At 41.5% G+C, this 12,506-nt stretch overlaps 1 protein-coding gene across 8 annotated transcripts in view; it reads right to left on the minus strand.

Annotated features, from left to right (window-relative positions):
* ZNF157 (zinc finger protein 157) overlaps positions 1-11,369 on the minus strand; it is a 39,892-nt gene extending 28,523 nt beyond the window's left edge. For 3 of the 8 annotated variants that reach the window (XM_078065404.1, XM_078065402.1, XM_078065405.1), the window contains exons 1-2: positions 10,811-10,988; positions 8,999-9,205 (exon numbers count right to left, since the gene is read on the minus strand). In XM_078065404.1, coding sequence (XP_077921530.1) covers positions 8,999-9,070 — 72 coding nt within the window. In that variant the 5' untranslated portion in view covers positions 9,071-9,205; positions 10,811-10,988. The other 5 variants (XM_078065401.1, XM_078065400.1, XM_078065403.1 and 2 more) reach the window with 4 other exon arrangements.
* Positions 11,370-12,506: the final 1,137 nt, after the last annotated feature.

Below are 12,506 nucleotides of genomic sequence, written 5' to 3' on the forward strand. Positions count from 1 at the left end.
AAAAAGGCAAATTATAGTTGGAAACTTCAATGCCCCTTCTTTCAATTCACAGAACAACTAAATAGAAAATGAGCAATTTTCCATGACCCCCCTGGAATGAAACTAGAAATCAATAACAGGGGGGTGCCTGGGTGACTCAGTCCATTAACCGTCTGACTTCGGCTCAGGTCATGATCTCAGGGTTCTGGGATCGAGCTGCATTGGGCTCCGCACTCAGCGGGGAGTCTGCTTTTCCTTCTCCTTCTCCCTCTGCCCCTCTCCCCATTCGTACTCTCTCTCTCTCAAATAAATAAATAAAATCTTTATTAAGAAAAGAAATCAAGGGGGGGGCGCCTGGGTGGCTCAGTCATTAAGCATCTGCCTTCAGCTTAGGTCATGATCCCAGGGTCCTGGGATAGAGCCCCGCATCGGGCTCCCTGCTTCGTGGGAAGCCTGCTTCTCCCTCTCCCACTCCCCCTGCTTGTGTTCCCTCTCTCGCTGTGTCTCTCTCTGTCAAATAAATAAATAAAATCTTTAAAATAAATAAATAAATCAAGGGGCGCCTGGGTGGCTCAGTCAGTTAAGCATCTGCCTTCAGCTCAGCTCGTCATCCCAGGGTCCTGGAATCGAATCCCACATCAGGCTCCTTGCTCAGCAGGGAGCCTGCTTCTCCTTCTGTCTGCCACTCCCCCTGCTTGTGCTCTCTTGCACTCTCTCTCTGACAAATAAATAAATAAGATCTTAAAAAAAAAAGAAATCAATAACAGAACAATAATAAGAGAATCTCCAAACACTTGGAAACTAAATAACACATTTCTAATAATCTATGGTTCAAAGAGGAAGTCTCAAAGGAAATAAAAAAATACAACGAACTGAATGAAAATGAAAATACAACATTTACAATTCGTGGAACACATCTAAAGCAGTGCTGAGAGAAAAGTATATAGCACTAAATGCATACGCTTGGAAGAGGAAGGTCTCAAATAAAAAATCTAAGGTCCCACCTCAAAAACCTAGGGAAAAAAAGACCATATTGAAGATAATGTTATTTAAGGGTACAAACTTCGAAGTAGTAGATAAATAAGTACTGGAGAGCTAATGCACAGCAAGTTGATTATGGGATACAATATTATAAACTTCAAAGCTGTTAATAAACTAGACCTAAACTGTTCCGACCACAAAAAAGAAATGATAATTATATGATGTGATAAAGATGTGAGCAAACACTACAGTGGTAATCATATTGCGATATATAAAGGTATCAAACCAACACGGTGTACACCTTAAACTTGCACAATGTTATATATCAATTATATTTTAATATTTTTAAAGAATTTATTTATTTATTTGACAGAGAGAGAGAGAACGAGAGAGAGCAAGCATGAGCAAGGGGACGGGCAGAGGAAGAGGGAGAAGCAGACTCCCCACTGAGCAAGGAGCCGGACGTGGGGCTCGATCCCGGGGACCCTGGGATCACGACCCAAGTGGAAGGCAGACGCTTAACCGACTGAGCCACCCAGGCGCCCCTATATTTTAAATTTTTAAAAGAACCAAAATAAACCCAGAGCAAGCAGAAGGAAGGAAACAGAAAAGAGCAGAAATCAATGAAGTTGAAAACAGAAAAATAATAGATAAAAATCAAAGAAACAAAGAGGTGGTTCTTCGAAAAGATCAATAAAATTGACAAACTTTTGGCAAGACTGAAAAAAAGAGAACACACAAATTACCCATATCAGGAATGAAACAAAGGATATCACTACAGCCCCTGCAGACACCAAAAGGATACTAAAGCAAATATAAACAATTCTTCATATATCCATTTGATAACTTAGATGAAATGGACTAATTTTTTTAAAGATTTTATTTAATTATTTATTTATTTAGGAGAGAGCGAGAGTGAGAGAGCACAAGCACAGGGGGAACGGCAGAGGGAGAGGGAGAAGCAGGCTCCCCGCTGAGCAGGGAGCCCGACTCGGGGCTTGATCCCAGGACCCCAGGATCATGACCCGAATGAAGGCAGATGCTTAACCCAAGCGCCCCATGAAATGGACTAATTCTTTTTTTTTTAAGATTTTTTTTTTTTTGACAGAGAGAGAGTGTGCACAAGAGGGGGAAGCTGGAGAGGGAGAAGCAGGCTTCCCGCTGAGCAGGGAGCCCGATGCGGGGCTCGATCCCAGGACCCTGGGATCATGAACTGAGCTGAAGGCAGACGCTTAATGGACTGAGCCACCCAGGTGCCCCGAAATAGACTAATTCTTTTTTTTTTTTAAGATTTTATTTATTTATTTGAAAAAGAGAGCGTGAGAGAGGGGAGGTCAGAGGGAGAAGCAGACTCCCTGCTGAGCAGAGAGCCCGATGCAGACCCCATCCCAGGACTCCAGGATCATGACCTGAGCCAAAGGCAGTCACTCAACCAACTGAGCCACCCAGGAGCCCTAGACTAATTCTTAAAAAAAACACCAACTACGGGACGCCTGGGTGGCTCAGATGGTTAAGCATCTGCCTTCGGCTCAGGTCATGATCCCAGGGTCCTGGGATCGAGCCCCACATCGGGCTCTGTGCTCAGCAGGGAGCCTGCTTCTCCCTCTCCCTCTGCTTGCCTGTCTGCCTACTTGTGATCTCTCTCTCTCTGTGTCAAATAAATAAATAAAATCGTTAAAAAAAAAAAAAAAACACCAACTACCACATAATTTAAAACTCACCAAAAAAGAAAGAAATCAATCAATCAATCAAGCTCTGGCCCAGATGGTTTTCCTGGAGAATTTTACCAAATCCTTCTTTTTTTTTAAGATTTTATTTATTCATTTGACAGAGAGAGAGACAGCGAGAGCAGGAAAGCAAGCAGGGGGAGTGGGAGAGGGAGAAGCAGGCTTCCCGCAGAGCAGGGAGCCCTATGCGGGGCTCAATCCCAGGACCCTGAGATCATGACCTGAGGCGAAGGCAGACACTTAATGACTGAGCCACCCAGGCGCCCCAGAATTTTACCAAATTCTTTCAAAGAATTAACACCAATTACAAAACCTCTTACAGGAAAAAGAAGAGGAGGTAACTCTAATTCATTCTATAAAGCTAGTATTTGCCTGTGATAGGCTAAAAAGGGCCCCCCAAAGATATCCACATCCTAATCTTGGCAACCTGTGAATATCACCTTTATATGGCAAGAACAAAATGGTCTTTGCAGATGGGGTTAAGGATCTTGAGATGAGAGGAGTATCCTGAATGATCCAGGTGGGTCCTCAATGCAATCACATGTATCCCAGTAAGAGGGAGGTAAAAGAAAATTTGACACACACACACTCAGAAGGCAGTACGTGAAGACAGAACAGATGTGAAGATGCTCGCCGTAAGAATGGAATGATGAAGCCAAGGAATAACTGCAGCCCCCAGGAGCTAGAAGAGGCAAGGAACAGGTTCTCCCCTGAAGGCTCTGGAGGGAGTACAGCCCCACCGAAACCTTGATTTTGGTCCAGTGATACTTCTTTTTGGACTTACTCCAGAACTATGAGAGAATAAATTTCTGTTGTTTTAAGTCACCAAGTTTGTGGTCATTTGTTGCCACTGCCACATGAAACTAATTCATTCCCTGATTACAAAATCAGACAAACACAGTATAAAACAGAAAACTACACACCAATATCACTCATGAATATATAGGCAAAAATTCTTGACAAAATATTAGCAAATGTAATTCAGCAAGATATTAAAAGAATTATACACCATGACCAACTGGGGTTTATTCCAGGAATGCAAGACAGGTTCTATATTAAAAAATCAATCCATGTGATTCACCACATTAAAAGGATTTTTAAAATCACATGATCATATCAACCAATGTAAAAAAAAAAAATTTGACAAAACTCAACACTCATTCTGCAAAAAATATGAATAGAAATAGGAATAGACAGGAACTTCTTCAGTTTGATAAAAAGCATCTAAACCAAAACTACAGCTGACATTATACTTAATGGTGAATGACAAGATTAACAGCAAGGCAAGAATGTCCATTCTCACAATCTTTATTCAACATAGTGCTAGAAGTTCTAATAATGTGCAATAAGGCAAGAAATGGAAATGAAAGGTATACAGAACAAAGAAGAAAAAATAAAAATGTCCCTATTTATAGATGACCTGATTGTCTATGGAGAAAATCACAAAAAAATATCCAAAAAACGAAAAACCTCCTAGAACTAATAATTGAAAGTCATGGGAAACAAGATCCACGGGGCGCCTGGGTGGCTCAGTCGTTAAGCGTCTGCCTTCGGCTCAGGTCATGATCCCAGGGTCCTGGGATCGAGTCCCACGTTGGGCTCCCCGCTCAGCAGGAAGCCTGCTTCTCCCTCTCCCACTCCCCCTGCTTGTGTTCCCTCTCTCACTGTGTCTCTCTCTGTCAAATAAATAAAATCTTTAAAAAAAAAAAAAAAAAACAAGATCCAATACAAAAACCCACTGTATTTCTATGTTAGCAATGAAAATGTGGATTCCAAAATAAAAAATATAAAATCATTCATAATCACTTGGAAATATGAAATACTTAAGTATAAATCTAACAAAACATGTACAAAACTTGTAAATTAATAACTACAACACACGAGCAATCTTGAGAAAAAAGAACAATGCTGGAGGCATCATGCTCTCTGATTTTAAACTATCATACAAAGCTATAGTAATCAAAACAGTATGGTATTGGCATAAAAACAGACACATAGATCAATGGAACAAAACAGAGAGCTCAGAAATAAACCCATGCATATATGGCCAATTAATTTATGACAAAGGACCTAAGAATATTCAATAAAGAAAGGACAGTCTCTTCAATAAATGGTGTTGGAAAAATTGGACAGCCACGTGCAGAAAAATGAAACTGGGGACCACTATCTTACACCATACACGAAAATTAACTCAAAATGGATTAAAGACTTGAACCTAAGACCTGAAACCATAAAACTCCAAGAAAATATAGGCAGTAAGCTCTCTGACATTAGTCTTGGTGATGATTTTTTGCATTTGACACCAAAAGCAAAGGCAACAAAAGCAAAAATAAACAAGTAGAACTACATCAAACTAAAAAGCTTCTGCACAGCAAAGGAAACCATCAACCATCAATGAAAAGACAACCTACAGAAGGGTAGAAAATATTTGTAAATCATGTATCTGATAAGAGGCTAATATCCAAAATATATTTTAAAAAATCCATATAACTCAATAGCAAAAAACAATCTGAGTGGCTCAGTTGGTTAAGCGTCTGCCTTTGGCTCAGGTCATGATCCCAGGATCCTGGGATTGAGTTCCGTGTTGGGCTCCCTGCTCAGTAGGGAGCCTGCTTCTTCCTCTCCCTCTGCCCTTCCCCACCGTTCATGCTCTCTCTCTCGCTCTCTCAAATAAATAAATAAAATCTTTTTTAAAAAAAATGGGCAGAGGATCTGAATAGACAGCTTTTCAAAGAAGACATGCAGATGGCCAACAGGTACATGAAAAGATCCTCAGCATCACTAATTTAGGGGTACCTGGCTGGCTCAGTCAGTAGAGCATGCGACTCTTGATCTCAGGGCTGTGAGTTCAAGCCCCACATTGAGCATGGAGCCTACTTAAAAAAAAAAATCACTAACCTAATCATTGGAGAAATGCAAAGCAAAACCACAGTAAGGTATCACCCCACACCTGTTAGAATGCCTAGTATCAAAAAGACAAGTTAGTGAGGATGTAAAGAAAAGGGAACCCTTGTGCACTGTTGATGGGAATAGCAACTGGTACAGGCACTATGGAAAACAGTATGAAGGTTCCTCAAAAAATTAAGTATAGAACTATCATCTCATCCAGCAATTCCACTTCTGAGTATTTATCCAAAGGAAAAAAAACACTAACAAAGAAATATATGCACCCCATGTTCATTGCCACATTATTTACAATAGCCAAGATGTGGAAACAACCTAAGTGTCCATCAACAGATGAATGGATAAAGAAAATATGGTGTGTGTGTGTGTGTGTGTGTGTGTGTGTGTGTACACACAATAGAATATTTTTCAACCATAAAAGAATGGGGAAATCTTGCTATTTGCAAGAATATGGATGGACCTTGAAGGCATTATGCTAAGGGAAATAAGTCAGAGAAAGACAAATACTATATGATCTCACTTATATGTGGGATCTAAAAACAACAACGACGGGGCGCCTGGGTGGCTCAGTCATTAAGCATCTGCCTTCAGCTCAGGTCATGATCCCAGGGTCCTGGGATTGAGCCCTGCATCGGGCTCCCTGCTCCACGGGAAGCCTGCTTCTCCCTCTCCCATTCCCCCTGCTTGTATTCCCTCTCTCGCTGTGTCTCTCTCTGACAAAGAAATAAATAAAATCTTTAAAAAATAAATAAATAAATAAAAAACAATGACGACGACGACAACAACAACAACAACAACAACAAAAAACCAAGCTCACAGTACAGAGAATAGATTGGTGGTTGCCAGATGTGGGGGTAAGAGTTAGGCAAAATGGGTGAAGGGAGTCAAAAGATACAAACTTCCAGTTATAAAGTAAGTCATGGAGGGGGCGCCTGGGTGGCTCAGTCGTTAAGCGTCTACCTTCAGCTCAGATCATGATCCCAGGGTCCTGGGATGGAGTCCCGCATCGGGCTCCCTGCTCGGCAGGGAGTCTGCTTCTCCCTCGCCTGTGGCTCCCCCTGCTTGTGCTCTCTCTCTGACAAATAAATAAGTAAAATCTTAAAAAAAAAAAAAAAAAAGCATGGTATTGGTGAAAGAATAGACAAATATATCAGTGGAACAAACAGAAAGGAAATACACCCGGGGCGCCTGGGTAGCTCAGTCAGTTAAGTATCTGACTCTTGCTTTCAGCTCAGGTCATATTCTCAGGGTCGTGAGATCAAGCCCCAAGTCAGACTCCATGCTCAGTGTGAGTCTGCTTGTTCCTCTCCTCCCCACCCCCGCCACTTGCTCACTTGCGTGCATGTATGCACACGCGCACGCACTCTCTCTCTCAAAGAAAAAATCTTATTTTTTGAAGATTTTATTTATTTATTTATTTGAGAGAGAGCACATAAGCAGGGTGGAGGGGCAGAGGGAGAGGGAGAAGCAGACTCCCCACTGACCAGGGAGCCTGACACAGGGCGTGATCCCAGAACCCTGAGATCATGACCTGAGCCAAAGGCAGACACCCAACCAATTAAGCCACCCAGACGCCCCTCTCAAATAAATAAATAAATCTTAAAAAAAAGGACAAAAGATCTGAATAGACAGCTGACCAAAGAAAATACACAGACGGCAAATGAACATGTACAACTATGTTCAACATCATTTTTCATTAGGGAATTATAAATCAAAACAACGAGATACCATTATACACCTATTAGAATGGTTAAAATCCAAAAACCCGACAATACCAAATGCTGACGAGGATAGGGAGCAACAGGATGTTCCCATTCATTGCTGGTTTGAATGCAAAATGGTGAAGAACTGTGGAAGACAGTTTGGCGGTTTCTTGCAAAGCCAGTCTTACCACATGACCCACAATTGCACTCCTACTTATCTACCCACGTGAACTGAAAACATATGTCCACACAAAAACCTATATATAAATGTTCACAGCAGCTTTATTCATAATTGCCAAAAAGTGGGAACAACTAAGATGTCCTTCAATAGGTGAATGGATAAGCAAATTGTGGTACATCCATACAATGGAATATTATTCAGTGATAAAGACAGATGAGCTATAAAGCCATGAAAAGACATGGAGGAAGCTGAAATGCAAATTGCTAAGTGAAAGAAGCTAATCTGAAAAGGCTACAGACTATGATTCCAACCATATGACATCTTGAGAGGTAAAACTATAGAGACAACTGAAAAAAAACCGTGGTTGCCAGAGGTTCAAGCATAGGGAGAGAAAGGATGAATAGCCAAGGCACAGATGAAACTGTTCTGTATGAAACCGTAATGGCAGATAGGTGTCATTATGCATTTGTCAAAACCTAAGAAGGTGCAACACAAAGAATGAACCTTACTATAAACTGTAGACTATAATTAATAATAGGGTATCCGTATTGGTTAATTGTAACAAATGTACTACACTAATGCAAGACATTAATCATGGGGAAACTATGGGGGGGTATAGAGTGGTATATGGAACTATATGTACCATTTTCTCAATTATTCTATAAATCTAAAGCTGTACTAAAAAAATTAATTAATGTTTGAAATGCACTTAACATACAAACCAGCAATTGCATTCATGTGCATTCATCTCATACAAAATCCTTACACAATCATAGCATCTTTATTCATAATAGCCAAAAACTGGAAACAGCCAAGATGTCCTTCAACAAGAGGCTGGTTAAGCAAACTGTGGTACATTGATACCATGGAATACTGTTCAGCAATAAAAAGGAACAAGCTAGTCATATACTCAACAATCTGCATGAATCTCCAGAGAATTATGCTGCGTAAAAAAAAGCCAGTCCCAAAAGGTTACACACTGTATTATTCTGTTTATATGTCATGCTTGAAATGACAAAATTATAGATTAGTGATGGCCAGGAGTTAAGGAGGGAGCAGGGGAGGAGGGAAGTGGTTGCGTCCATTAAAAGGCAAGATGAGGGGTCCTTGTCATGTTGGAAATGTTCCCTATGTCAATATCCTGGTTGTGATACTGTACCAAGGTTTTGCATGATGTTCCCGTTGGAGGAAACTAGGTAAATGGTACATTGCATTTGAATCTACAATTATCTCCAAATTAAAATTTATCTTAAAAAAATAAAAGAGGGGCGCCTGGGTGGCTCAGTCGTTAAGCGTCTGCCTTCGGCTCGGGTCATGATCCCAGGATCCGGGGATCGAGCCCCGCATCGGGCTCCCTGCTCGGCGGGAGGCCTGTTTCTCCCTCTCCCACTCCCCCTGCTTGTGTTCCTGCTCTCGCTATCTCTCTCTGTCAAATAAATAAATAAAATCTTTTAAAAAATAAATAAATAAATAAATAAAAGAAATAAAAGAAAAAACTTTTAAAGTAGGCTCCTCCTCCTTACCTCAAATGATCTGCCAGGCTGTCCTGGAACCAGGGCAGGGAACCTCTGGGGTGATTTCCTATTAGCTGGCATGTTCACCCTGGGTCTCAGCCCACCTTCCAAAGCTGGAGGGGAGTCGGTATATGGGCTGCGGTCAGAATGAATGGAAGATCCCACAGCCTCCAGTAAGGAGAAACCTCAACAGCTCCACAGAGACACCAAGAAATCCTAAAAGGACAGTATCCATGTCATCAGTGTCATTCCACATTTACACCACAAAGTTCAGCAACCCCCACTCTGAGTGTTAGGGTGGATTATGGAAACAATCATGATATCTGAAGTCAAATTAATGACCTCAGAGTGTTTTACTCCGGGGTGGCTCCACAGGGAGCTTCACACCTTACCTAGCCAGCCTAGTCCTCAATTCTAGGTTCAAGGTGGATCTGGGTTTGCAGGGACGGCAGAATTGGGGCAACGAATGGTGCTAAAGCCCTATGGGGTGGACAGAGGAAGGACCTGTCCATGGGGACCTGCCGGGTGACTGTGGAGGCAGGAAACCTGGAAACCTGGTAATCTGAATGAAAGGTATCTCTTCTGCCCTCTTTAATTATTTTGCCATTTTAGGGTGAAAAATCCCTCTTGAATTCTTCTACAGGAAGCTCTTAGCCTCTTCTTTCCAGAAGATGGTTCAACATTAATAATATTTATTAATCAACAAATGGGGGTGGGTGCTGCTATTAACTTACACCAGAAAAGCATTTGACACAATTCAGGAGACATTACAAATACAACTCCAACTAAAATTAGGGAAGATGTAAATCACTTAAATATCACAAAAATCATTTACAAAACATAGCCCTGAACTACTATGCTAAAAAGTAAAACGATGAAGCTATTGCCATTAAAATTACCAACAAGATAGGGATGTCTAATATAACTCAAAATTGTTTTGCTGGCTCTAGCTCACACTATGGAAGATGAAACAATCAGAATGGATATTGCAAGGAAATTGGCAATATGGCTTTCTTTGCCAGTGATATGATTTTATACATAGAAAAAACAGACACTACTAGCATTCATAGGGCAATTTGAAAAGGGGCTGGATACCAGATAAAATTATAAGAGCAGATAGTTTTTCCTCCATAATAGCAATGATCATATGAAAACGGGGAAAAACCCATTACTAATGACAGCAAGAAATACATAAAATATATTTAAGGAGTTGGACTTCTACAATTTAAAAAATTGACAAATATAAAATAGTCACACAGATATACCATATCCTTGGATAAGATGTGATAAAAATGTCAACTCTCCCAAAAAGCATCACATTAAAGTAATATAAATAATAAAAAAAGAAACACAAAGCTCAATAATAATAAGATGGTGTATGTAAAATTTTGTGGAATGCAGCTAAAGAGATTCTTAAAGAGAAATTTATGTTCTAAATGGTTTTTAACAAAGAAGAAAGGCTGAACATTAATGAATTAACATCCCATTTAAAAAGTTAAAGAGAAAATGGTACAGGTAAGAGCAGAAATCAAGGAAATAGAAAACAAAGGTACATCAGAGAGGATCAACAAGGCCAAAAGTTGGTTCTTTGGAAAGACTAGTAAGATTAGCATACCTCTGGGGAGACTGATAAGGAAAAAATCTAAACACACTCTATTAAGATTTGAAAACAAGACGCAGCAAGGAATCTAAAAACTGACTACCCCAGAAGCCCCCATCCCTGACCTCCACAGATTCCCATTCACCAGATTCTTCAACTCCCCACCAATGGACCTTACAAACTGACAATTCGTCATTCCCAAAAGCCAACAAAGCCATCACCTCAAAATCACTGATGACTGTCACGCCACAAAACCGCGTGCACTCGCTTTACCGCCCCGCGCCAACAAGACTTAAACGTCCTCTGAGGACCACTTCCGTTTCCTGTCCTCACCGCGACAGTGCCCCTTCTGGGGGTGTTGGTCTCGCACACATCGTAAGGGCTGTGATGCTGTGGTCTACTCACTCTGAGCAAGGTGCAGTTATGGATCTGCAGAGACTTTGTCCATGAGTGGCGTTGTTGGGCGACGAGCATGGCTGTGCCGAGGCTTTCCTCCATGGAGGCCGCCATCTTAGCGCCCGTTCCGTACAGTGGGCTGTTCCACCGAAGGCGGGGGCGGGGGGCGTCGTTCAGGGGTAGAAACCTGAGGGCAAGCATTCCGGGAGGAGTTGGTCTTTGGAACTGGGTTCTATAGCTCTGTGCAAAGTTTACAGAAGCAGAGGTGCCGGGGGCAGGGGAGATGTGTCCAGATCTTTAAAGGAGATACCACTGGGGAGAAGGGGAAAAACCAGGATTAGTTTCCTCGAGATGTCACTCGGAGGAAAGGAGAAATTAGAATGGTACAGTCCCTCTCCTGGCCGATACCACTGGGCAAGAGGGGGAAGGAGTCAGTGTGGTACAGTCCTCTCTTTGGAGATACCATTGGGAGGAGGTGGGGAAAGTCAGGTTATTGTTGATCCCCTCCTGGGTGATACCACTAGAGAGGAGTGGGGAGGAGTCATAGTGATACATTGTTTTGATGTGCTGGAATTGGTAGAGAGGGGAACTGAAACCCCCTCAATCTCCATTACCCCACTAAAATGATAGTGGCTAGAAACAATAATAATAATAACCTTTGATATGGACAACTAATATTTTTAAGCAAACTGCCAATAGAAAAATATTTAGAAAACATTGTAAACATACTTTCGCTGAAAATACATCTCCGAGATACGCCCCTAACTCCTCCTGTCAACCAGTTTGCAGCCACTTGACCACTCTTTTATGGGAATTTAGGAGCTACTGCGTACTCTTGGGAGAGAAGAGAGAATTCTAGGTGTTCTTCACCTCTGAACTCCTAACCTAAACATCCTTCAAAACCTACTCCTACATATATCCCTCCTGCAGGCCTTCTCTGACAAGAGGTAGAGGGCTTTTTTCCCCGCTGACGGCATTTCAAACACAACAGGTAGACCCTAGCTAAGCTTGGGCATAGATTGCTGGGTCCCCTGAGAACATTCAGACCCTCTCTCTGGGTCTCAGCACAACAATCTGGAGAGTTAGAGTGTCACCCTCTCAGTATTTGTGAATTGAGTGGAAAAGTGGCAAATGTGAGAACACTATTGTAGCACACACACTTCTACAGAAATTTCCAGAACATTCTTGTCATGACTTTTGGGCAACATCTCAAATCCTGGACTGTGCTAACTTCTACCATCAATGCCTCTTGGGCTGATCTCAAACCTGGGTCTTTCTTAACTCTACCAACACTTCGTTGCACTCTTCTGATCTGAATTCATGTGCTCTATTAATGATTTCATCATCAGTGCCTCTGTATTTTAACCATGAATCCAAGATGCTGCTAACTCTTTTACCATACGTACCCTTTTCTTTATAGACTGAGAGAGTAGGCATTTGTTGATTTTCCACTATCAATGGCCTCTCTGGTCTAGATCTCAACTATTGGACCATGGTTAACTTTTCTACCATCAATGTCCT

Source organism: Halichoerus grypus, chromosome X, assembly GCF_964656455.1.
Source record: "Halichoerus grypus chromosome X, mHalGry1.hap1.1, whole genome shotgun sequence".
NCBI lineage: Eukaryota > Metazoa > Chordata > Mammalia > Carnivora > Phocidae > Halichoerus > Halichoerus grypus.